General features: G+C 25.5%; 2 protein-coding genes across 3 annotated transcripts in view; one reads left to right on the forward strand and one right to left on the reverse strand.

Moving 5' to 3' along the window:
* Positions 1 to 1368: 1368 nt before the first annotated feature.
* Positions 1369 to 3912, reverse strand: LOC126898762 (uncharacterized). The gene is made up of 5 exons (XM_050673080.1): positions 3800 to 3912; positions 2397 to 2523; positions 1979 to 2052; positions 1727 to 1910; positions 1369 to 1647 (listed from the first exon to the last, which is right to left on the reverse strand). Exons 1-5 carry the CDS (start codon positions 3854 to 3856, stop codon positions 1550 to 1552), a joined length of 540 nt encoding a protein of 179 aa, XP_050529037.1. The 5' UTR covers positions 3857 to 3912; the 3' UTR covers positions 1369 to 1549.
* Positions 3913 to 14405: 10493 nt separating this feature from the next.
* LOC126898749 (CD166 antigen homolog A) overlaps positions 14406 to 27063 on the forward strand; it is a 29614-nt gene continuing 16956 nt past the window's right edge. Inside the window, exons 1-2 of one of the 2 annotated variants that reach the window (XM_050673057.1) lie at positions 14406 to 14426; positions 25643 to 25790. In XM_050673057.1, coding sequence (XP_050529014.1) covers positions 25691 to 25790 — 100 coding nt within the window. In that variant the 5' untranslated portion in view covers positions 14406 to 14426; positions 25643 to 25690. Of the gene's footprint in view, positions 14427 to 15540; positions 16045 to 25642; positions 25791 to 27063 lie in introns of those variants that run through there. The other variant, XM_050673056.1, reaches the window with a different exon arrangement.

Below are 27063 nucleotides of genomic sequence, written 5' to 3' on the forward strand. Positions count from 1 at the left end.
TGTTAATTATCTGTTGTTATTTTTGTCGAGTTGTTGTTGATAACATCTGTCAGTTTATTGTTTTCGTCTAATTTTTGTTTTTGTTATTGTTTACGGCATTATTGGCATTTAGCTCTTCCTTTTCTACACCGGCATTTTCTGATATTTTAAATATAGTTTTTTTTAACATTAAGTTATTTTCTTTTTTGTTTATTTATCTTCTTTTTTCTTGATGTACAATAAGTAATCGAGTCTTGCTAAATTTCCATCCTTTTTCTCGGTTGTAATTTTCTGGACATTTTTCGGTTTCTATTGCTTCTTTCTACAGTCACTTGTCAAAATGAGTTTCTTTATTCAATATTTTGACTTTGTCAAATTAAATGTCGTGTCCGTTATTTTTGGTTTATTCAATTACTACAGATCAAGATTAGCACCTTTATTCGCAAACATACTCATGGATGGTTTGAAGAAGAAGCAATGAGCATATATACTCAAAAACTCCAAATGTGGCTACGATATGTAGACGGCACATTTGTTTTATGGCAATACGGTGTTGATTAACTGAAAATCTTTCTCGAAACATCTAAATAGTATACACACCAATATATAGTTTACAAAGGAAACGGAGGAAAACAAACAAATATTGTTCCTGGTCTTACTGGTCAAAAAGCAGCCAAATAGGAAATGCGGCACGGGAGTGTACAGAAAAAGTACACATACCGACATGCCGATTCATACCACTGCCCCTTATAAAAAATGAGATTACTACATACAATGGCACCAAGATCTGTAAGAATAGCTGACGAAGATCACGCGAAAGAAGAAAAACATATTTAGGACATGCACTACATAATAATGGATACACAATCAAAAACATAAACAAGACACTTAAGAAAGTCGAAAAAAAAATACAACGTACAACAATGAAAATAAACACAAAGAAGACATTAAGAAAGTAACATTAATACTACTGTACATACAAGAAATTACCAACCACATTTTAAAAGTCGCTAATAAATTCAAAATAAGTATTTCCTTCAAACCGAACAGTCATAGAATCGCTATTCCAAAATCCAAAGGATAAATTTCCAGAAATGAAAACATTTGGAGCCTATGAAATATCGTGTTCATATTGCTAAATGTATAATTAGACAATATAAATTTGACATATAATAATAGGCAAACAGGAAGAGCTATTGCAACAAGAATAAAAGAACACAGAAAGACGTGGATTCCCAGAATTATTGCCGCAAATATCTTTGACTAATTACGATTTGAGATCTTTTGACGTATTGTTCATCAAAATCAGTCCAGCGAGAGCTGAGAATAAATAACAGACACAAAAAAAATAAACACATCATAGTTAAATTAAATCTTCTTCATTTGACTTATAATACTTTTTACAAATAAATAGAAATTTTTTTATAAAACAAATTAATGTGTAACATTTTGAGTAATAAAAAAAATTAAAAAGTGTTTATTTTAAAATATTGAAATATAGTTTCAATATGATCTAAATTAAAATTTGTAAACAATTAAAACTTAATATTATTATTTATTTACTTAATAGTTATTGAACATAATCGTATGTTAGTGCATGATAATTTTTACAAAAATTAAAGTACCTCGTCAACAAGTAAAAAATTTGCAAATAATTGATAGAATCTCCTTTAAACAAAAATAGAAAAAAATTAATGATCCTCTATAAAAATATAAAATTGTAATGATAAATTTTTTAAAACATTACCATTATCAGCCGCAAAAAATATCAAGAATTTCTTATATATTTCTTTATTATATAAGATATTGAAACTAATATCATCAAAAATTTTTATCAACATTTCTTTGTTAAATACGCATTTTTGTTCAAAATCATATTTTTCAAATGCTTTGACAACTTTTCTAACATGTGAATATGAAAGAAAACCTACCTGTTTTACAAGTTATGGATAAAAATAATTAAGTTTTGATATCATAATACTATTGAAAATTACTTTACATTAGGAGGAACTGGATCTAAATAATTTTTAGAGACGTGCAACAAGAAATATTTCATTTGCACAAACCATGTACCTGTAAACAAAGTATCAGCTGATAAATATAACGGATAAATAAAATAACAAATTTTAAAACAGAAAAAAGTAACTTATTTTGTATTCAATACATTTCTCTGGCATAATTAAAATCAATATTTTTATTATTATTAACAAAAATATTATAATTAAACAAAAATGTTTTAATAAATCTCAGTAAAAAAAAAAATAACTTCTATAAGTTATTAATGAACAAAAAACGTATAAATACAATAAAAATATTACTTTACACAATAAGTTAATACTAAATAAATTTCTATTTGATCTAACATCTTGAACTTATTTTCTAAAAAAAATCAAAATGATAAAATTATTAAGCATTACTATTTGCCTGAAGGGAATAAGAGGGAATATTGTAAAATCTGGTTATCTCATTCAAATTAGGTTGATCCATTGGATATATTTTGAAATAACTTAGAAAATGTGATAACATGTGTTCTTGAATTAAGCCCTGTAAATTTCAATTTCATAGTTAAACAATTATTTTTTCTTTATACTGTCATATTTTTTTGTGTGTATATGTCACATAACATGAATAAAGTCGACACCCTTACAAGGCATAAGGGATGAATTTAAAAAGTATTACACAGTTAATAATTTAATAATATTGTGTAAATAATGATAACCAAAAAAAAATGTTTAAATTATACTTATTCTGTAAATATGAGTGAGATATGATAAAAAAATCATTCTGTATATTTAATTAAAATTTTTGAAAACTGGACGGATTATTGTGAATAAATAAAAATAATACCAAACAATTTTATTTGGCTTATTTTAGGTATAAATTTTTCTCAATCTATCATTTAACATTTTATAGTGATGGCTATGGTTTAGACATGGGTGTTGGTATTTTTATCTCTAGTCATTTTTTGGGCTTACTCTTCTTCCCACGTAGGTATAAAAAAAGTCAATGACTTCCAAAATAATGGTCTGAAATTTGTTATTCACCAGTAATTTTTTTAATTAGATCATTATATATTAAATAATTTAGTTAATCAAGTATGATGGTTTTTAAAAAATAAATTTGACACTCTTAAAAGGTATAAGAGATGATCATAAGAATACTTCGTGATTGATAAATTGAAAAAAATATGTACCTAAAAGAAACCAAATAAAAAATCTCAATATTATTTTTATTTATTAATTAATTAAATGGATCATGATAAAAGAATCACTCTGCATGTGAAATTAAGTTTAGCTATAACATACTTAAAATTAAAATATTAAATCGTAAATAAAAGTACACCAGTTTTAAATTAGTTGCTCTTTTGAAAATTTGAACAAACATGTAACAAGGCATAAAAATATAAATCAACATTTTTTTGGTAAAAAATGTTAAAAAATTATTTAATAAAAAAATGTTTATCATTTTAACATCATAATGTGTTTTCTGAATAATAATGTTGGATCATACACAAAATTAAGAAAATCTAACTAACTTGTTGTACAAATAATACTTTTGATATGAATACTTATATTTGATGATATTTTTCTTATTTTGATGTTCTCAAAATTATTTAAAATGAAAAAGAAAAAAATTAGTAAACATAACAACTTAATAATCATTCAATTTAGATGAACTAAATCTTGAAGTAAAACTTTTTTAGTCGATTAATTTAATTTAATTTACAAAAATATTGTTTTATTTAGTCATTTAACAAACTATAAAATGCATACAACGTTAATTTCATAAATTAAAACTTATTGTTAAAAATCTCACTTACCGACGTACTGGAAATAAAGTACAATATTATTAATAAGCTATAGAGTTTAAAATGCATCTTTCTATAATGTTTTTCAATTAAAAATATTTTAAGTTAGTTATAATTGATAAAATTGTTTATCTCATTGAAAATAATCAAAATTTAAGTGATTTTATTTTTGTGAACTGTTATTTTATAGCTATAATTTTATCGAATCAATAGAAAAAAATATTTTTAACCATGTTTTAATCATATTTTAGTTTTAAAAATGCAAGATAAATATTATTCTTTTCGAAAAATGTATAGTTTTAATACGATACTATATACTTTTAAATATAATTTTTCGTGATATTTAACACCGATGCATCGGTAAAACTAGAAAGTTCTTGGTTTTATTCTGCTGAGTTTATTTTTAAACCTACATTAAATTAATGCTAATACAAATGTACTTAAACATAAAGAAAATATCCAAAAACTTCATTTTTAGGAGATATGAACCACTGAAACTAAAAATCATACAATTTTCGATCAAAATTGTCAATGTTGTAATGTGTCGCATAGTATCGAAAATTCTATACATCTCAATATAATATCATTTTAAAGATTATTTCATGTTCTATACGATTAACAAATGAAAGAAGTTCCAGCTACTTGCATTCTTTGAAAGCTGCTAAAATTGAAAATAGCATAATTTTATATGGATATGGTAATTATTTTTTTCAAATACGTGTCAAAGCGTTTCACGTGGTTTTAATCTCTGTTAAATATCAGTCAATAATAATCTAAAAATTTCCTCGGTTTCACTTTGCTACATCCCAACTATACTTTATATAGTTTTTTTTTTGGATTACTACAAAAAAATTGTTATTATATTTTATACTGCTAAATATGATGTTTGAGTATATATTTACCTATTTTTTTTACGAACATATGGAAATAAAATTTGACGCCCAAATATTTGCAATATCATATACATGGTGATCGTTTATGACTCATGCAATATCTTTAAAAAAATAAAATACAATATTATTTTTTCTTATTCAAAAATAATAATATCTCTTTTTCAAAACATTTTTATAAGTTAAGTTGACAAAGTTAACTTTTTATACAAAAGTTACCATTTTCAAATCCCCTCTGTAGGGAGGGAAAGATACATACATACTAAATTAAAGGAAATACCAATGGTATTAATTAAAAGATAATAATATTATTTTTGTTAATTTTTCAAAAAGTTTTGACGGTTTTATGAAAAATTTTTGAAATTTACCGATTTTAAAAATCATAATTTTTTTAGGGGTTTCCCTATTTACAGGAAACAGGGAAAATGTTTTCAATTATTAAGGGCGAAATCTTCACTAGACACAATTTGTGATCCTTTGACGTAACGTTGAAAGAAATCTGACAAGACATGAGAAAAAGTGATGATAGACTTAAAAAAACATGTAACAGTAAATTAATATATTTTTAGCTTCATAACGAGAATGATAATAATAACTTGGCCAAAAAGTTTTACGCCATATTTATCCAAATAATTTAGTTTATTTCGCAACATTATCATAAGTGTGAGTTATTACATTTCTCAAATGACAGATTATATTAGTTTATACTAAATGCAATATTATGTATACATATTTTTGATAAGTTAACATAGTGTTCATATTTAAGACGTATTTAAAACAATCGTTATGTAATTTATATTCTGATTATATTGGTTAGGCTACTAGTAACTACTAGATTGCGCTATATTTTGTCTAAATATTTTTTTCTTATTTTATTCAAAGAAGTCATTTCTAATGAGAAGCAGTTTTGGACCAGAATTAATTTTAATTTTAAATTAAATCGAATGGTGAAATGACCTTAAAACTCCAAATTTCTTTGCAATTATCTAATCATGTTATTGCTTATGAGTTCTTAAAGATTTGTTACATGTTTGACGTGGAAATCTCTTAATGTTTATGAAACAGCAGTATAAGGTTACATAATACGTAAAATAAGGTTTGAAAAACATCAAAACGGCTGGTTCGACAGTTTAATTAGAATACTAAAATACACAACAGATATATTATTAATAAATTCCACTAACGAGTATATTTGACTAAAAATAAATAAAAATTAAGTTGAATTTTATCGGTTACATTTAAAAAGGAACCGAAAAAAGAAAAGTTGGTAAAAGACGGTTGGTGTATCAGAACACGTAAGACGTCAAAAACCAGAGAGAGTTCACACCTCCGGCGCTCGGTAGTCGGCCGCGGTCCAGTCCGATATTGACTTTTAGTCGGATAAAATTGAAAAGAAAGTGGGCATACTCTAATCAGGTTGGACTTGAGATGTAAAAAGGCGGCTGATGAAAGAGAGAAAGTATTTGTGTATTAAGCATACCGCAAAATATACCGTACCTTGTCATGATAATGGAGGAACTTTTGATTGGTTGTGTTACAGTAAGTAGCATTAAATGGTGGTGGGTTATATAATTTTAAAGAACTAGTTAAGTTTAACGGTCACCTAATTCTAAATTTCTGAGGTTAGATTTCGTAGATGTTGGACTTCCCATTTAGATTCGCTTCATTAGAATCATAAACGTTAATCGTTCATAGTTTGGGTAAAATTATGACAAGTTATGACAAATTTATGAGTTTTTCTTATTTTTTTCAAATAGTACATAAAGTTAAATTGTGTACCTAGTTGGTATATGAAATGATTCAAATTTTTTTGTGAGATATCATGACCTAACAACTCTAGGTAAATAACAAAACACTAAATGAAAATATATATTTATTTAAAATTTTTAGTAATAAATAGGAATGAAATTAAATTTTATCTAACTCTTGTTATACGTTAAGTCTGTTTATTGTACAATAAACCAAAATTGGAACTATTTTGAAAACAAAAAATATTATTTAACTGTAGTGCAGATTATATTTGAAGATGTTTTTCATTGATATTTCTCACAATTATATCATGTTACGTTTCAATAGGTTGTAACGGTGTATAAATTAATGAAAGTAATTTTATCATAATAAAATACTGTGATCGCGTTTTATCAATAGGAAAGATTGGGACAAGTTGACGACTTTCAGATTTTATAATGTTTTTTTGAAAAATATTAAGAATCATTGGGGTTTATATATATTATATACCCTAACACTCATTTTATCTGACTCTGCACGCAGTTCATATTATACAATTACTAAATTGGAAAATCAATTCTTGCTTTTTATTCAGACAAGTCATTTTTTTATCCTATAATTTGATTTTTTTCTTGACCCTATAAAAAAAAGTATGAATCATTCTGAAGTGGTACTTTGAAGGGTCTAAAATGAAGGTTTAACTCGTTTGTTCGTCACAACATTGTATAAGTGTAAAGTATTTGAATTTGATACGGGTCAGCATGGTCATCTATTTTGCATATTGTCTACTCTTGGGAATTTCGTCTAGTACTGTTTTCCCTTGTAAAAATTATTTGAAGAACACTACGCAAGTGATACAATAACTTGAGTTAAAAAGTTTTTATTATTGTCTGATAGGGTTAAAATCAATTTTCCAATAAGCTGCTCGAATTAAATTATAGTAATAATACACAAGTTTATTTCTGTAGAATGAAGTATGAAAAGTATCCATAATAGAGTTGAGAATTTAAAAATAAAAAATAATATACGGAAAGAAATTTTAAAGGCTCAATGTTTTATATTTTTATGTTAATTTTTCTTATCTTAAATTTTTAAGAAAATAATAAAGGCAATAAATTATTTCACGCAATTACTTTTTGATAAAAGTTGTTGTATACATGTTACATAATTTCAATGAACTAAGTTGGACTCTTAGAAAAATGGATCAACTTAATTTTATGTTATTTTTCTTTAAATTCGTGATGTAATTGGAAAAAGGCTAGATGGCGTTGTTGGGGTAAGAATCATCGGGGGAAGATATTTATATCGAAGACGTCACAAGTTATTGCGGAGTTGCCAAAGTGTGAGACTTGCACAGACAATTTGACAACACATATATATTTTATTATTATCCTCACGTGTTTTCTTTCGAGAAAATAACCCAATATGTACGTTTACAATCAAAACACTTGCAGCAATACAAATTTATAACAATAAAAATAAAGAGTTTCCTTTTAATATCTAAGGTTGAAACAATCTCCCTATCTACTTATTAACATAAATTGCAATATTTTAGATGCATTTTTATAAAAGAAAAATATTGTATAAACATTTATAAAATTATTGTTAATATTGGCGATTGAAATAAAAAAATTATAACAAATTAAATTATTATTCCGTATTTTATTTTACTTTCATTGGAAAATTCATTGAGCTATTTCAGTATAAATATATTTAATGTTCATTATCAACAAATTGTTGATAATGAATGTGAACTTATTTATTTTAAATAATCTAATTTGCGATTAATTTAAAAAAAAACTTAAAATTAAAAAATTATCTTATAAATGTTTGTAACGATTTTTTTTTTTGCTACACTATTAATAGAACTTAGTATAAAAATTGTTTTTATATTTTGTTGTAGTAGTGTGTTGCTGTTGTGGTTCACTGATATTTTTAACTTTTGTTAAAAAAATATTTTTTCATGAAGTTTTTATTGTTATATGCTATATAAAGTTGTCAAGAACTGTATGTTTTTGTTTTCTTTTAGAAAATTTGTAGTTGCGAAATATAAATTATAACATACATCAGTTTTAATTATACCCAAAAAATGATTTGTTATGTGAGAATTTAGAATCGTGAGAATCGTTGCCTTAATTTGATGTTTAGTTTTACTGTTTGTTATTAATTCCTGGATGGGTGACCATTCGGAAACTTTTATATTCCCTATCTTTTTACTTGTTCCCACAGATTTAATAAGGTTGTGTCAAATCGATAACCGGATGTAAAAATTCTGCCAAATCAATAATGTAGTGCCGATCCCAAATGGTTGAAGTAGAGGCTAATGAGATGATGATGATTGATAGTTATTAAATATTTTAATTAATACAATATTGAGTTTTCTCAATACTAATTATATTAGTGTACTGTCAGTGTTATGAATAGTTATGTGAGTAGCAAATAAAGTTCTTTTAATTAGTAAAGTCATTACATTTTTTTTTCGAAAATAAGGTAAATAACTTATCATTATAATGATAGTTTATTTCTTTCAAAGAATATACAAATAAAAAAAATTTTGGAAGGGTAGTTTCCCTTCTAATTTTTTTGAAACAATTCCCCCTACTGGTTCCCCAACCTGTCATTTTTAACGAACCAATAGAATTGACACTTATTTTTAAAAAACTTTTCCAAAAATGTTTGGACATCAATTCATTTAATTTTTCTGAATTTTGCAGTTTAAGTAAGCTGTACTTTTTTCTTTGACTTAAATGACTATTTTCATATAGAAGACAATTTCAGAAATAATTTCTTTTCAAAATAAAGTACATTAGTGTCAGGTAGGGTAAGTGCGTATGTTTGGTCAAGTATGTCTATTGTAACTATTACTATGAAATTATTGTACTGAACATCTCTCAGCCATTTTTTAAATTCCATAGCAACATTGTATTAGCAAAAACCTGATAATTACACCTGATTAAATATTTTCGATTTTTGTCATTAACTTTTGTGATATGACATATGAAACAAAAATAATTATAACTCAACGAATTATTTTTAAAAATAGACCATTCCAAGTAAGTATAAACATAAAATATATTTATTATGTATTTTTGTTGTCATATTAATTTTTTTATTTGTAAAATCAGTATAATAATCAATGACGTACTTTATAAATATTTATCATCGAGATAGTGCGTCACATAATTTTGAGACAAGTGCGAACATTACTATTGACCAAAAAAATAGTCATTTTGTTATCATTAAACTTTTAAACTTCAATAATCACTAAGTATTAATTTCGTGTAGGTATTCAAAATGGTTCAGAATTGGTCAAGAACAAGTCATGTAGAAGATCTTATACTACAGAAGTTCTTCTGTTCAAATTATTCAAGGTGAAAGATTGACATACTCAAAAGCTGTTGAACTGTATATTATACCAAAGACTACTTTCTATCCGTATGAAGATGTTGTGGAATTTATAAGACCCCAAAATATTCCAAGTCAAAATGTGCAATATTAGTTCTAGAAATATCAAAATATAGAAATTATAAGTCTGATATATATGTAAATTTGTTAATATTCGTTTTATGTTTATTATTAAATTTTTTAATTGATTTTTTTTATTTAAAAAGTGGTAAAAATATGTCTGTAAAATTTGATTTGTTTGTTAAAAACTAATTGTTAAGTTTAAGAAGATAAAAATTATTTAAAAACTAGTATTAGAAATCAGTAGTCTGACTATGTTATTCCAAACATTTTTATTTCAATATTTTTAAAAAAGTTATAAAGATATTTTAACTTTGAAATAAAGTATTTATAGTAAATTTAGTATATTTTTAACGCACTACCCCGTTGATTAACTTGAACATTCATATACTAAAATATATCCAAACGATCAACTTTCCCCATTATTTGAGATAAGCACGTCATTTAAAATTTTTTTTACAAAATTTGTTTTCAAAAAATTTTATATTCTAAGGGTGAAAATGATACATATAGCAATAAGACAAATCTAGATCATAAACATTTATAGAGAATCTCTTAAAATAAAATTTAACAAGTAATTTTCATCAGAAAAACGAACTTATGCGCATGCACACGACGAATGCATGCAACGGATGCGCAAACCATTTTTACTTATTTATTACACATTTAAACCTCCATTGAGAAGCTTTGATGCAATTATCATATAATATAATTTTTTCTCAGAAAATTTACCAAAACTCTAAAATGATAATGTACTAGAAATGCAATGACAGTTATCTAATAGGGGTCTCTGTATATTAAACTTTTGTCTAAACTCAAATAACAATTTAGCGACGCACTGTTAAAATTAATCAAAATCTTCATATTACAACACAAGTTTTATGCTGAGCAACGACTAATGTGAAACTTTTGTATAACTAACGCATCAAGTATTTCCAAACATTAATAAGCGAAATATTATTTATAACTAAGAAAATTGGTGACATTATTTTAATAGTACAGTATATATTATGAAACACTTTATATTACATCATTATTTTTAAAACTTACAAATTAAAATAAAATATTTCATTTTCATGTTTACTAAAATATAGTTTAATTAACTGTAATGTGAAAAAACATCTTACTTATAGGCATATTTACGAGGGTTAATCTGGAAAAATTTAAACAAAAAAATCTGTATTTACTATACAAAGTGATTCATTAATAGTAAGACACTTATTTTTTCGGTAACTAATGAAAATTTTTATTTTTTTATAGAAAAAAAATATTTGTTAAGTAAACTTTGCAATATTGTACAGTTAAATATATAATTTTTTCATAACATTGGGGATATGAACCCTTAACTTTTTATAGTAAAAACTTTAATTTTTAGTTTGATATTACGATAAAAAAAATTATAAACAATTTTGTTTATATAATTTTTTTATTCAATCAATATAATTATTGTTTTGAGATAGTTTAAAGTTTGGGATATAAAGTAAAATTTCTTATTAATTTTGTGTTCATAAGACTGGAGAGAGCAGTAATTTGTTTCAATAGCCCATGAATTATGATAGTTATCAATAAAAATTTTCCAAATAGTCATATGACGTACAATGTACAATAATAAATTTAATAATACACTTTTAATAGTAATAAGCTATTAAAGATATGATTTCTGTAAAAGGATAAACAATGGGAGAACAATATGAAATTAGTTATAAATAATTTAACTTAAACATACTGAAACAGATTGGAACAGTTGATCGAACAAAATTAAGAGAACAATGTTATTATAAATTTTTCTCTACCATATTATCAAAATAAAAATAGGGGTTCCAATTCAAGAAAATTAAAGCATAGGTTATTTATTTTTGAAAGCAAGGAAATATAATTACTTAACTATATAATAATAATATAAAGTTTATGTAAAATAGTTACACTGTTACCAACGACGTAACTAGTTTAGAAAATTTTACTACTTCATTTTCTTTTTTGAGAGAGAAAACTATGGATATTTTGAATTATTATTAAAAAAAAAATCATCACTAGTCTTAAAATCATAGAAATTATTCTAGATTTATCAGAATACATGAACCTACGAATTTTGATGCTATGTCAGTTTACTACTTGAAATTATTATCCGCTTGTCATTTTCTTTAGTTCTAAGGATTGATGATTGTGTATCCGCCTTATCGAACAACGCTCATCTGAGCTTGTTATTCTTGTTTTCTAAAGATATTTTATGGATTATCTTCTTTTATACCTTATATCTATAATGCATTGAAATGAGGTCATCAAGCGTCAAATTCTAGCTAACAATAAATATATATTTACTATTATAATTTCATGTAATAACTTACTCTTACTTTTTATACTTTACAATAGTTATACACCAAACTGATATCTGTTATTAAGTATAAATTTACTTTTCACACTAAAATATATTTCAGTGTGAAAATTTAGTTAAATTAATGTTACGTAAAAATTAATTAAACCTCAGTTTTTGATGTTAGAAAACTTTTTGTTGTCATTTAAACAAACTGAAAATAAACACATAAAATCAGACATTTACATAAGAGCTTTTAACTTTTGACATTCAAAAAGTAGGTGTGCTGTACTTTTACTGACAGATTTTATTGTGGTCTTAAAAATTAGAGTACTATACAAAAACACTATATAAAGTCAAGAGTTTTTGTTCAAATGAGTACAGGATATAACTTAAGTATAATAAATATATATATATACCAACATTTCTTTCGGTTAAACTTTTGTCCTTTTAGATTACTATAAAAAAATGTTAACAATAAATGCATTTGAATTAAAAAGGGTTATTATTCACACAGCAGAAGGCTACTATAAATTTTGAATTTATTTTATTGTGTAGTACAACATAATTCAAATAACGAGTAAAATCTTTTTGAAACTTAAATTATTCAGAAATTTGACAGTATTATTATTAAATAAAAAAATGAAATGATTTAATATTTTTAAATTGCATTAAGTTATAATAATACTTGTATGTAAGTAAAGTTAAGCTATACAACTTTATTAGTTTTTGATCTTTTATGAAGGCCTTAATGTTTAAAATATAATTATTGTTAAATAAATTGTTTCAAATATAATAAGAAGAATAAGACATTTGTATAATTTGCGTTTTTTTCTTATTACCGCATAGCTTATTTAGTACAAAATTCTAGCCGTACATCACAGAAATTAAAATAGTGTTTCAAGTTAAAAATGTCTTCAATCATCAAAATTTCTATCAAAGATGGAAATTTAATAAAATAAATGTATAAAATTGTTTTTGTGGTAATTTGACAAGGGTTTAAAATTATATGCATTTTATCATAAAAATCTTTGAAATATGTATTACATTGCTAAGGTCATTCGTTTATCCCAACCCACTCAATTACAAATTAAAAATAAAAGTAGTATCACAAATGTTTTTTTAGTTTTAATAATTTTTTTGGTTCATCCCTGATATCTTATAAAGGTGTCAACTTAATGTATTTTCATGGCAACAAACATATTTAACTAGTCTGCAAAATAGAAAATTATCAAATTTAATTAAATAAGCAAATAAAATTGCCTGATCCAACTTTTGGACTAGTAATTCGAAAGTTACTATCATTTTGAAATACATACAAATCATAAACTAATGAAATTTTTAATGATATATGTTTGAAAGTTATTCACAATTATTTAAAATTATTTAAAATTAAACTTAAAGGTCTTAAATAAAAATTTCAAACTTTTCCGAAATTTTTAAGAAATTACGCTAGAAATCAATTTCCGGAAATTTTACTACACTAATATAAATATATTAACATGCTCAAAAAAATGTCTTCGTGACATAGAAAAGCTCTCCGAAAACAACTTCAATTGTAAAATTTAGCTGATAATACCTAAATACAATTAAATACACTCTTAAAAATAAAGTCGTAATTTTTACATACTTGTACTGTAAGTTTTAATACATACAATGTTGTGGAATATTTTGATAAATAGTAATAAAAATTTCATATTTGTGTACAAATGTTCATTAATTTATGTCAAAATTACACTACTTGTGTAAAGTTATCGTGTATATTAAAAATATTATACTTATCAAAGTTGTCCGTAAGTAACGTGATACAGATATATGATAATTTTTTTATTATTTCTTACAGTATATCTATATGATGTAATAATTAGTAAATATTTCATCATATACCATTATCACGGATAATGTGATCAGTTATTTTAATAAGCTATGCAGTAAAGTAATAGGACATAAGTTTCAAATTAAAAATTTTCAAAAGAATACAATTGCTGCTAATTGAGTTACTACAAACATAGTGTGAAAATGTTGTTAAATTTGAGCATAAAGTAAATTTTTAAACTTAATTTTATTATTTTAGGTTTTTTGACAGTAACAATTGATTTTCCAAAAAAATATAAAATTAAAAATGTCTGCTTAAAACGACAAATGTTAATATTATAATTTTGGTTTTAAATTATGCAGTGATAATTTTTTTTCTAGTAAAAATAAACAAATTGACAACTCTTGGAAGATTTTGAAAATTTATAAAGTAAGTGGTACCTAAATATGTATATATAAAGGACAGGGTAATTCTTTCAATACTAGCCACTCAATTTCTCTTAAAATAATGATTTTTTTTTTTCATTACTTTTGTTAGTTAAATATGTATTTACATATATCTGTTATAAAATTTTTTTTGCATTCATTACTTACACCTTATAAGATTGTCAACTTTATTTTTTCAAATAGTAACGTACATATTGAACTAGTTTATAAAATAGAAAATGATACAATTAAAAAAATGACTGGTGGATAACAACTTTTGGACCGTTATTTCAAAAGTTAAAAAGTAGGTTTTTACACCTTAGGTGAGAGGAATAGTGAAACCGAGAAATGTAAAGTAATAAAAATAGCAGCACCCGCACCTCACTTCCGAAATACTGTTCCAAAATTTGTGTATCGACCAGTCATTTTCTTAATTGTATCATTTTCTATTTTGGAAACTTTTTAAATATGTGTGTTGCCATTTAGAAAAATATAATTGACACCCCTGTATGACATACTGGATGAATATAAAAAATATTTCATAACAGATTAATGGAGATACACATGCAACTAACTCAATGCCAAAAAAAAGGTACAAAAATATTGTTATTTCAATAGGAATTGAGTGTCTAGCATTAAAAAAATCACTCTGTACGTGTATATTTAATGAATAACATGTAAATATAGAGTTCAGAATAAGATTTTTTTTTGAATTCACTGATGATCTGCATGAGTTTATGTCGTTGTGTAGACGGTATGCACACATCCAGCTCTCAACCGTGTAGCGACTTAGATACAGATGTTTTTTTTTAACGACAATTATTAAGGCTACAAAATGTGGGGTAGATCGGTTCTCGTTGTTTATTATGATTTTTTAATTAATAATTTGTTCCCACCAGAATTTCTCTACTAATTGACGTGAAATATTGGACGAGAAAAAACGAAACATTTGTGCGAACAATTTAAAATTTTCTCGTACGTCTAGACCATTGGCGGCTGTTTGACAATCATCATCGTTGCAGGGACGTGGAAGGGGGTTGCTATGGATACGATGGCGAGAGTGTGCGAAGGGCGTTAAAAAAAAAAAAAAAAGGAAACTGTCAGTCGCACGCGGCTATACACACCAAGCGATACCGCAGGGTACTACTAAACTGTCTTTATACGCTTCCACCAGTACTGACCGTGCCGTGCAAAGGCTGTGATGCGCAGCTCTCGTTCGGCGTAAACAAACTCAAATATTCTATCTTTCCATCTTCTCCTCTCTGTCGCTTCTTCTTGCCGTCAAAAACGCAAATTAAATGTTCGAAAATCAACATTGCACGCGTCATCCTTCCGGTAATGGTATTTTTACATTAATATTTTAAACAATTCCGTTATGTTGTTGTACAGTGCCGCATTAGTAGTGATGTTGAAAATCGCTTATGGTCCGCAACGCTTTTTAATCCGTCTGTAAAATACGATACCGTAAAAACTTCAAGGCGATCACATGATATTTGTCGAAATTACGATTTCGGCTCATAGAACACCTGCAAATATGTGAAATCTTATCGCTGACTTGGTCAAAAACTATGATGATAACATTACTTGATGCGTACATTTTTGCAGTTTTTGCAAAGACGGAGGTAATTCAATTGAGTAATTTAATAGGATAATTGTAACGGCGATGAATATTAAATGTATCAACAAAACCTCTACCGCGAAGGTTTGGTTTGATAAAGTTTAACGATTCCAAACACATTTCATTAGTCCCTAATTGATAATAGGCCATCAACTCGGCTAAATTCTCCACGGAATCGTCTAATATTTTGTATACATTTGTTGAATAGAAATAAGTATTTCCGAGTATTGTTGCCAACAAAAGTCAAAACGAACTAGACCAGTAATATTAAGTCCAAAATAATCAATAGAGAAAGCGACGCTTCTCGGTGTCTCCTAGACAATTGCTTTTACAAAGCCGCGTGTATTTAATTTGATTTACTTTGATTGATGTCACAGTTTCTTTAGGATTCACACAATCGCTTTATTATTCAATTTGAATTTATTAATAACGCAGCAGATACTTTTGCCTGTAGTTTTTTCATACTCATAAACGAACTATTATTTAATCATTTTTTGTTTTAACGGATTTATTATAAATTGCTATTACGATAATATGCAAAAAACACCAGCACCTGCTTCCTCGCACGCCATTAATCTCAGATTAACCAAAATGCCGAAACGATCACGTATTCTATGTATTTTTTATGTAGCGCTTGCACATAAAACGTGATTATGGTTATACTGATAGATATTAAAAAATTACACTATTTCTATACATAAAAATAGTATTAATCATACAGTAGGTAGCGAACAAAATGATTTATTAACATCTCATTAATTGTTAACAATTTCTACGCTCTCCGTAATTTTCACAAACGCGTATGCATAAACTATTTACAGACGAAAATTTCAAAAAAAATTATTTTATCTTTTTCTTTTAATCAGTCAAATTACGTCACATGGCATAAATGTTTTATATTATTACACGGAAATAATAATTAAATGTAAAAATAAATATTGTTTACTCTGTTCAGTGCGCCTAAAGTTCTGTATAATGTAAATATATAATGAGAAATTCTCATTGAGAATTTCGAATTCGTACATCTGTATTACAGAGAACACAAAAACTTGTTATATAATTTTATACCCCTACTTGCTTTCCAAGCGAAAATGTTTTGAGATCTAAAAGGAAAAACGACCTTTGTTCTCTAATTTCGGTATTTATGCGGTTTACATCATAAGTTAGGTATCTAAACCCAACCACACAGGTCGTTTTAGAATTACTTAGAGGTAAATATAACAAACAGAATTTATTGAATAAATCACTGAGCGTTAACTATTGTTAAATTATGATATAAATCGTGGTGGTCATTAATTTTCCTTGTATTATAATTTATGTTCTCCCTCAGCGGGCACGTGTCATGTCAAGTGGTCGAGTAAGAGGCTACTGTGGCGTTACAATCATTCTCCCTTGTTTTACTTCAAGTGAATAGTTTTTTAAAACCTATAAAAATTGCTTCATTGATGTATGGTGATCAATTCATTGTACTTTATACATTTTTGGGGTTGGTAACCGTCATAAGTATAAAAGTTATTTTAAAAAATAATACAATTACAATTGTTTGAAATCGCGTGCGTACCAAAGAAACGCTATGACATGGTGTTAAACATCCGACCGCTAATTTATAGTAGTGTTTTAAGATATAATTTATTCCTACACATGATATTATAAACTGTAAAAATTATTGGCTTGTTAAATTCACCAGCGATTGTTATCAGCCCATGGACTATACCCAAGTTCAATCTTGAATAAACATGTATTACCATAAGTATCATGTAGGCATTCTTCCATCGTTCTCTANCCAGCGATTGTTATCAGCCCATGGACTATACCCAAGTTCAATCTTGAATAAACATGTATTACCATAAGTATCATGTAGGCATTGTTCCATCGTTCTCTAAGTACAGTCGTTTAACTAGATTCGTATCTTGACGCACAACAACTCGTCGCATAGTTTCTTATAAACGCGTAGGCCTAACTGTTTGTATTAGGAGAAAACGTGTACAATGTATCATCTAAAGTTAAAACCAGTGACAGTTGCACCATTTAAATAAAGCCATAAAAGACTTCTAATGCGTCCGTATACTTGTTAAAAATTGTTGTAGCCACTATTTACATAGCTTAGAATAATTTAAGCAAAAATACAAGCCTGTGAAGTTCTAAACAATAATGTTATAAATTAACTTAACGAGAATGCTTCTTTTTACTTAAACGCATAGAGATTCTAATTATAAAAAGTTCCTGCTTTTAATGTATTCAATAAATTCTGTTAGCTAGTATGTATATTCATTTCTGGTACTCAGTTATTTTGATTTGTCTCTCGAGTTTTCTTCCTATATTTATACTACAGTATGCTTCATTAACCATTTACAACTGTGGAGCATGTACAAATAATTTATAAAAAAAGTTCGAACATGAATTCTGTAAAAACTTCAACTAGTTACAAGGGTTTTGTTTTTTTTTCTCGATTTTAATGTTACATCAAGACATACAGTAAACGTTTATAGGGTTGTGATGTTTAATTTTAGCTTTAAATTCAGACAAACCTAAGATGTGATAATTATTTAAGCACAAAACTTAAGTTGTCAGAATTTATAAGTTTTCCCATAAATCTATGCACATTAAATTTACCTACTCGTCCATGAAAATAAAGTACTTTTGTAATCGTTTCCAAGCAATAAATATGAAATATTTTAGAAAATCTATTGTTAAAACCAATAAAATTATTTTTCGATTCAAAGAAAATCAAAAAGTTAAAAAAGTTTTTCGAATTTACTTGTCAAATATTATAGATAAAAATAATACACATATTTTATACTTTTATATGGAAATATAAATAAAACAGTTTATAATAACTATTTCGTTTATCAGTTATTGACAAAATGAATAAAAAATAGTTAGAGTATAAACTTTTTTACACATTTTTTTCTTATATTTATATATTAAACAAATAAAACTTGGTTTTGTCCTATACTTGAACTATTCAATTATATTAAATAGCACAAAAGTCTATATTTGACCCATCTTAGCCATATAACCATAATTTATGGAGAAAATTACTAATACCGAGGCAAAAAACTATGAAGTAACTTATTCCATTATTTAATAGTAATACAACTGACCGCAATAGTACAACAAGTAACCAGAGTTCTTACGTTTTAAACTCTGCTTGTTTAAAACATTGTATTGTTATAAGTGGGTCGTTTTAAATTGTTTATTTATTTTTTAAACAGATTTAAAAAAAAAAATAACATTTTTTTTAACAACCCTGCAAATAACCCAATTCCATTTATTTAATTCTAATCATAATCTAAGAAATCGCGTATAATGGCTTAGGATTGGGGATACTTTTAATCTATAGCACACACATAAGTATAAAATAAGGCACTGAAATTTTATGTTGATGTTAAGCATTACAACATTACATTATCCGTTTTATATATTTTAATGTTAATGAATATTTGTTGTTTAAATTTAATTATCATGAACGAAATCGAACAAATCTACAAAATATAATTATTTAATTTTCATAGGATAAATATATTTTTCATTGTGTATTGTAATTGAAAGGATTAAGCCAAAGTTATTTTATTTTTAAGTGCTTTTAAAGTTTTTAAAAATAAATTTAAGGATAAATCTAATATTAAGCCATAAAATAAAATAAACTTAGTAAAATATATTAAATTTTATCAAGTCTGATGTGTTTTGACAGAGTTATGACAATATATTTGAGCGTTCGGTTAAGTATTATTATGTCAACCACAATAAAAGTAGATATTTTGTCATAACGTTACGTTGAAATCTCCTTTTTTCTTAATTGATCAATTTTACGAAAAATCGTTGTACTTAGTACTCAGAAGTAGGTATAGAAAACTGAAAATCAGTACACGTACTCCTTGATCAATTCCACTCTTATTTTTGGCGTAAAACATTTTTATTAAAAATGTTTATATAAGGTTAACGTTTTTTAACACAAAAATCAATTTGATCACAAACTATAAAAATCCTGTTTTTGAAGTATTTATGTATACTCTTCGCGATAATTTTATATAACTATCAAAGTAAACAAATTCAATGAAAATTGTGAAAAACAATGAAAATTGTTGAGTTCATAAAATAGTATATATAGATATCTGTTCATTGTGAATACTATTGAACTACAGTGTACCTGATTAATAAGTATTTCCATTGTGTATTCCACTAAAAATAAAAATAGTCTTTTTTTTTTATAAAATGGTTTAGTAGAGACTGTGTTGTTAATTGTTTTCGCGAAGTATTTGTTTAGTGAGCTTAGTAATGACAGGGCTGAGATAAGTTATTTCAAAGGAAACTTGTACGAAATTGTCTAGCAGCTCCTCTCGTTTCTTTGAAATGTAATAAAACGCGCCTCATTTGACGCGTCGAATCTTAATAATAAGAACAATGCGGATCGGATGCTGACAACGAGAAAATGTTTACTTCAAAAAGGCACCTCAATGGTAGCAGTTATATCGTCGAACAGATGTCCTTTAATTTTCTGAAGAATTTATCAAAGCGTAGATTTAATAGGCATGTGTGTGCAAGGACTTGAGTTGTCTTTAGGGATGACGCAATCCAAATTCCGCCTATATTTATAGCATTTATTTTTAGGTTGAGATTTCAACATGTTTTATCTAATTACAGGATTCGCGTACACTTTCCGCTTATAAATTATATTCTCTGAAGCCTATACATTTCTTGATTTCGTTATTGACGTAGTACGCACGTTACCAGTCGGTTGAACGAATTTTACATTTTACAGAATTATCGTTATATATGTATCCGTTGATAATTTTAAAAGGGAGCGGCGGTGCGTACAACTAAAAAACATCTGAACGCAGATAGATAAATATGTTTGGAATCTGACTTTTAAATTTTCGCGAAACGAATAAAATATGTATTTCAATATTATATTGATTGAAAAATAAAAGTTGCGCTTACTGAGAAAAAAGTTATAGTGTGGTAGTAAAAGTAAAAATTAGAATTTAAAAACGATATTTGATTAAATTGATAACAATTTTTGCATTGCAATATTTTTCAATCCATTTATAAACCGATGAGCTTTTAAAATTATTTATACTCAATGAATACACAATTGTAACTATTTCATTTAAATATCCTTTAGATTTCAAATATTTAAAAATATTTGAATTTTAAAAACGATTCGTACGAAATACATTATTTACTTAGAAACAAAATTTACTATGGTCATAATGAATCAGTTAGTAACTTTATCAAAACTACTATTTTTTTTTTATAAAAATAATTTTTTTTAATATTTATGGCAAATTTTACCTATACTTAAGCATACTTAAAAGAGAATTGCAGTGCTAATCGATAATATTTTTATTAAAAAATTAATTAAATACATTTTCAACTTTTATACTTGGTATTTTCATTAAAATATTAAATTGCCCCTATATACATTTATCGCGTTTGCAATAGTGTATTTAGCACCTTGCTACCTGTAGGCTAAATTAATTTAGCGATCCCTTTTCATTAATAATATTAATTATCATCTTATTTGTTGTATGAAACATCAAAAGAGAAAATACAACTCCTCAATAAAAAACATCCTAGTCTTTAGCCAGTGTAACATATTCTTAGCTCTAAAAAGCTGACTTAAATTCATCTCATATTAATTATTATTTAATTTACTTCATAATTTAAAAAAATGTATGATATAATGTAGATATAAAAATAAGAAAACATTTGTTAAAGAAATAATACTTTTTCTATAAAAAATTTACACAGTATTTTGAAATGAATTTTAAATGTATGAATCAACATTGTTGATTTAGGTAAGAATTTATTTATTAAAACAGGCAAATTTAATATAATCTTATTGTGCGATTATTTTAAATATTTAAATTCTTACTTGGAAAGTAATTTTTCTTTTTGGTAATTTGTCAATTTTAATGATTATATTTCTCTTCATAAGTTAATATACTTCTAGTTTGAGTGCTACATATACATTCTATATTACTCTTGGAATCTTATAAAGATGTAATTTTTCTACTAATTAACCAAAATACCCTAAAAGATTTAATAAAAATCTACGTAGAATTCTCTTAGTTATATTCCTAATATTTATATTGAAAATTCATGTAAAGATTTATTTAAACGAACAAAAAAACAACCAGTATACTTTTTGACATTGTCGAAATCAAAAGGTTTTTTATCCATAAAGTAAAAAAATATATCTTTAATAGTTGAAATATTTCTCTACTTAATAACCTTGTTCTAAAATATAAAAGTTTAAAACAAATACATGCGAACATCACATGTAACCAATAATTTTTTGTACATTGGTTATGGTTTGTTCTCGCTGTTTATAAGAAAAAACAAGCCACTAGGGAGACATTAAGAGAAAAGATAAACGAAAGAATATATTTTTATTTTGTTATTCTTCCTATAAAGGTGCTAAAATACAGTTTTAGACGTAACTTAACGTTTTTATTTTTGTCTTCTAGTGCAAAAAATTCTATTAATTTTTATTAACAAACTATTAATTTTACAATGATTCAATTCTATATATCTTAATTTCTTTGTATACACTAAAAAAGCATATTGTGATATTAGCAAATATTTGATTAAAAAATATTTATTCGCGTTGTTTTGTATACAACAATAATTTCTAAACCTCATACGTATATATTGATACTCATGTTTCTCTCTTCTATTACAATATTATAAACGTTATAGTTGTGGCGAATAAGATTATTATGCATTGGGATTATACTCACGATAACACTAAAATACATTGCATTAATCTGTATACAATATTAATAATTTGGGTACACACTCATTTCATTTAGAAGATTAACGGGTCATGCCATCCTTTGCTGACCAAATCGAGATCTCCCTTATAATATCAGTTACAGAGGGTCTTACTGTTAGCGGCTTACCAACTACCTGGAAAAATGGCTTTATCAACTGATGTTTTATTAAACTATTGTTATTACATTTGTATAACTTTATCAAATAAACAATCCATGAAAAAAACCCAAAAATCGCTGCGGGAATACGAATGTTTTAAAAGTTGTTTTACCGAATACATTATCCAATGTCACTACAAGGGTAAAAATAACCATTCTTAATGCATTACATTTTTCGTATTCTCGTTTTTTTTTTCATAAAATGTTACTTTGTCAAGTTTGACATAAATTTTCAATTGTTCGGGAAAATTATTTTTTATTCTTAATATGATCAATTTACTGGATTTCTTGAACTTAATTTTATATTAAATTATTATAACTTAATTTATAGGACAAAAATATGTTTTTAAAAGCTTATATGAGTAAAAGTATTTTGCTATAAAAATATATTGCCAACGTGGATCCAAATACGATATTGAATATATCTCAAATAATATATTATTTTACTGTTTGCCTAATTATTCAGTCAGTTCTTTTTTTCCATATTCTGAAAGTGTCCTATTAAGTGTTATAGGAATTATTATTTATTTAATAGTTTGTTATAATTGTCGTTGGCTACTTCAAAGAGTCCTAATGATAGCAAATAGTGAATAGTTAAATATTTATACATTTAATTTGAGAAACAAAAATCAAACAAATATTTCATAGAAATGATTAATAGTAGAAAATGTGATTTATTCGATTTTTTCTATCCAAATACTGTATATTGCTAATAAAACAATATATAAGTCAATTATTATTATTTTAATCCACATTATTAAAAATAAGTTCACCTATGAAGATATTAATTTCGTCTAGATTCTCCACTCATTAAATACTTAAAAAATTACATAGTATATAATCATTGTGCTGTTCTACGTTACAAGATACATAGTTAATTATTCCGACTATCAGATAAAATAAATGGATTTTTCTCTTTTTTATGTTTTTAAATATTTACAAGACCATCTTAAATTGTCGTTTCAGGTCAGTATATGTTGATGCTTTATAGGTGCCATTTCAAATTTACTCTTTTTTTTTTTTTTTTGTAAGTACAAATATTTAGCAAGCATTTTATTGAAACAAATTGTAAAGAAAGACAAAGATAAACAATTATATAAAAAAAGAAATTATAAAACAAATAAATATCTTGTAATAGTAAAAAAAGTTATGTATTATTATATACTTGTTTAAAAAAAAATTGCTTTAGTTTTTAAAATTTTTCATAATATAAAAATTTGTAAATTTAACAATAAAAACTTTTCAATTCATATATTGCCATATGAAAATATTTGAGTTTTACCTGATAATATTAAATAAAATTTTATCAGTTATAATATTATATTTAATATAATTTATAATTATTTAAAATGTGTAAAGTTATAATTATAACAAAAAAGTACTTCACATTAAATTTGATTAGAGTTGTAGCACGAACACGGATATAAACATGCATTTAAAATGTCAATTAAATATGCAAACCTACTATTTCATACACTTAATAACCTTAAGCTTGAATTTGTATTTTTAAGTATCCAGCTCTAAAATAAATTACTTTTAGAAGAAAGTTTACAGAGGATTATTCAAATTTCATTTCAGTAACAAAATTTAAATATAATGTTCTTGAAAGGGTCAAATTTTCCTAAATAAAAAGTTAACCTTTGTTCATGTTAGAAATATTATTTGATTTGTAGTAGACATTTGTGTCTGAATATCATAGAGACATTTTGTAAAAGTCAGTTATACATGTTAAAAAACAAAAGGGTTGATATTTTTTTTTTCATGACGTCATCTATTTTTAACGATTGTAATTTAACCACTAGAGCATTTTTAAGTTTTATATTTTTAATATCATAGAAAATTATTCAACATTCCACAAATACTTGTTTATTCTTTTTCTAGAAATTACATGTCTGAATTTATTTTAAAAAATAAGAAATATTTCATTTCTTTATAAAAATGTATAACTTTTTTAACAAGATTATGTAAAAGTATAAATACTCAACATAACAATATTGAAACCGATTAAATTTAATAATGATTCGATTAATTTATTACAGTAAATTTTCTTATTCTATTGTATTTCAGAGTTCATTATGAAATGTATTCATTTTATTATAAAAATAATTACAATAATATACAGTTTTATTACCATATATTGTTTGTTAGCACAATAGAGTATTCTATGGAGCATTATTACAGTTAATTCTATATATTAATTTAGATTAAAATCAATACTTAATATTTTTAATTTTTATTTGTGCATACACGAACTCGTATACGAATTTCATCTTTTAATCGGAAAAAAACCTTTTTAATAATGATAGATATTATACGTGTTCTTTTTATTTTGAGGGTGAAAAGTAATTTTTAGGTATCTAGCAGATCAACACCAGCATCGTATACCGAATACGACTAAAGCCGAGGGGGAAAGTTTTGCGCGTGACCACTTTAATTAGACTTCAGAGTAGAGAACCCTTCGTTAACATTAACAACATACTGACATTACATTACTTTTCCTTGTGATTGCTTTATTTACTTTGACAATTCGCTAAAGCCAAAAAAGGTGTTAAATCGTACCAAAAAATTGTACGCTTGTTTATTATTTTTAAAACAAATTAAAAATGCTAATATTAAAATTTCTTTACGTTGGAATTAGAAAATTAAAATTTGTTGATGTTATAGGATGAGAAATTCGTTTGGAAAATGAGTCAATGAAACACACGTGCAAACATGAAGTCAAATTTCGCCCTTCGGTTATACGCACACGTTTTTGGTACAATAATTAAGCAATATATAATTTGCTCTATAATTCTTCTGTTTTTCATCGATAGTAAGTATTCTACTTATAGTTATTACCTTTAGTAGTAGAACATAAATCATAGATGTGAATGTCCTGTTTTTTTTTTTTTTTAATTAAATAAGTTTATTTTTAAAACTACAGTTGCTACATTTTGTATTTGCCGTAATATCATAGTTCTTATGAACTATCGAAGAAAATAATCTTGTCCAATCAAAGGTTTAACAATATTTGACAAAATTCTCTAAAATTTCGCAAAGCATTTAATAGTTTTAGAAAAAGTACGTGAGTGAGCGATAGTTTATTTGTAATTTATATTTTGTATCTTGGCACGATGTCTGTTCAACTGGCAAGTTTAAATGATCACGTTTTTCTAGTCGTATAAAGTTTATAATCTTCTCAAACAAGTTTTTCAAAAAGTTTAATTACACGCCTCATTAACTTAATTCCCTTCTAGCTTTAACATCCTCCTTTTGTTGTTTATAAAAATGAAAAAAGTTGATATCTACCCGTTTGGTAAACATTTTATTAATTTTCCCGGCGTGACTGACGTTTTCGGTACTCTTTAGTTTATTGCATTAAAAATTATAATTTCCACCCCATAATTACTTAAGAAAATATTTAATTGATGACACCTTATATCCCACGCTTTGAATTATTTTCTAAGCGATCAACTCGAATCTCAACTCGCTTCTTTTTGAACACGATACACAGATCGCTTTACTCAAATACACTTTTTATTTTTTATTTCAAACCGTCAAAATCGATTTATTCATTCTCTGTAGCGTTCTTTCGACTGACTTCATATTTTCCCTAAGTTACAAATCATAATTTTTATATTTCGCGTTTAGTGAGTTTATCATTCTTCTAACTTGGAACTTACGAATGGCAAAAATATAAATGGAAACAAAATGCATTTATGCTTGAATAGAGTCGCAATATTTCTTTAACTTAAAAAACTAATAAATATTAAGCCTGGTTTACTTTAACAGAAATTAAACATTTAACTATAAAATGTTGTAAATTTCAAATGAAAATTTAAAACGCGCAAATTATTTCATTTTTATTAATATTTATTCAATAAAATCATATAATTGATAGTTTTGTCCGACTTTCAAGAAGTGCTAACTTGTTTATTAGGCATCAGTTTTATACCAGTTATATTTTAAAGTGTCGTGCAAGTTAAATTTTATAAACTATTTTTAAATATTTACAATGCGCTTTTAAACATTTTATATTTTTGGTTATTATATTATGTCTTTTGAAATTGTTTTTTTTTATTGTTTTCAAAAAACGAAGCGCAAAC

The sequence above is a fragment of the Daktulosphaira vitifoliae genome, unplaced genomic scaffold (assembly GCF_025091365.1).
Source record: "Daktulosphaira vitifoliae isolate Bord-2020 unplaced genomic scaffold, ASM2509136v1 Scaffold_2, whole genome shotgun sequence".
Taxonomy (NCBI): domain Eukaryota; kingdom Metazoa; phylum Arthropoda; class Insecta; order Hemiptera; family Phylloxeridae; genus Daktulosphaira; species Daktulosphaira vitifoliae.

Excerpts from the sequence above, each read along its gene's own strand:
- LOC126898762 (XM_050673080.1), bottom strand. The coding sequence starts at position 3,856 with ATGCATTTTAAACTCTATAGCTTATTAATAATATTGTACTTTATTTCC. Across the intron at positions 2,053-2,396 it reads TTATTCCCTTCAGGCAAATA|GTACATGGTTTGTGCAAATG; the intron begins GTAATGCTTAAT and ends CTTTGTTTACAG. Across the intron at positions 1,911-1,978 it reads TAGATCCAGTTCCTCCTAAT|GTAGGTTTTCTTTCATATTC; the intron begins GTAAAGTAATTT and ends CTTGTAAAACAG.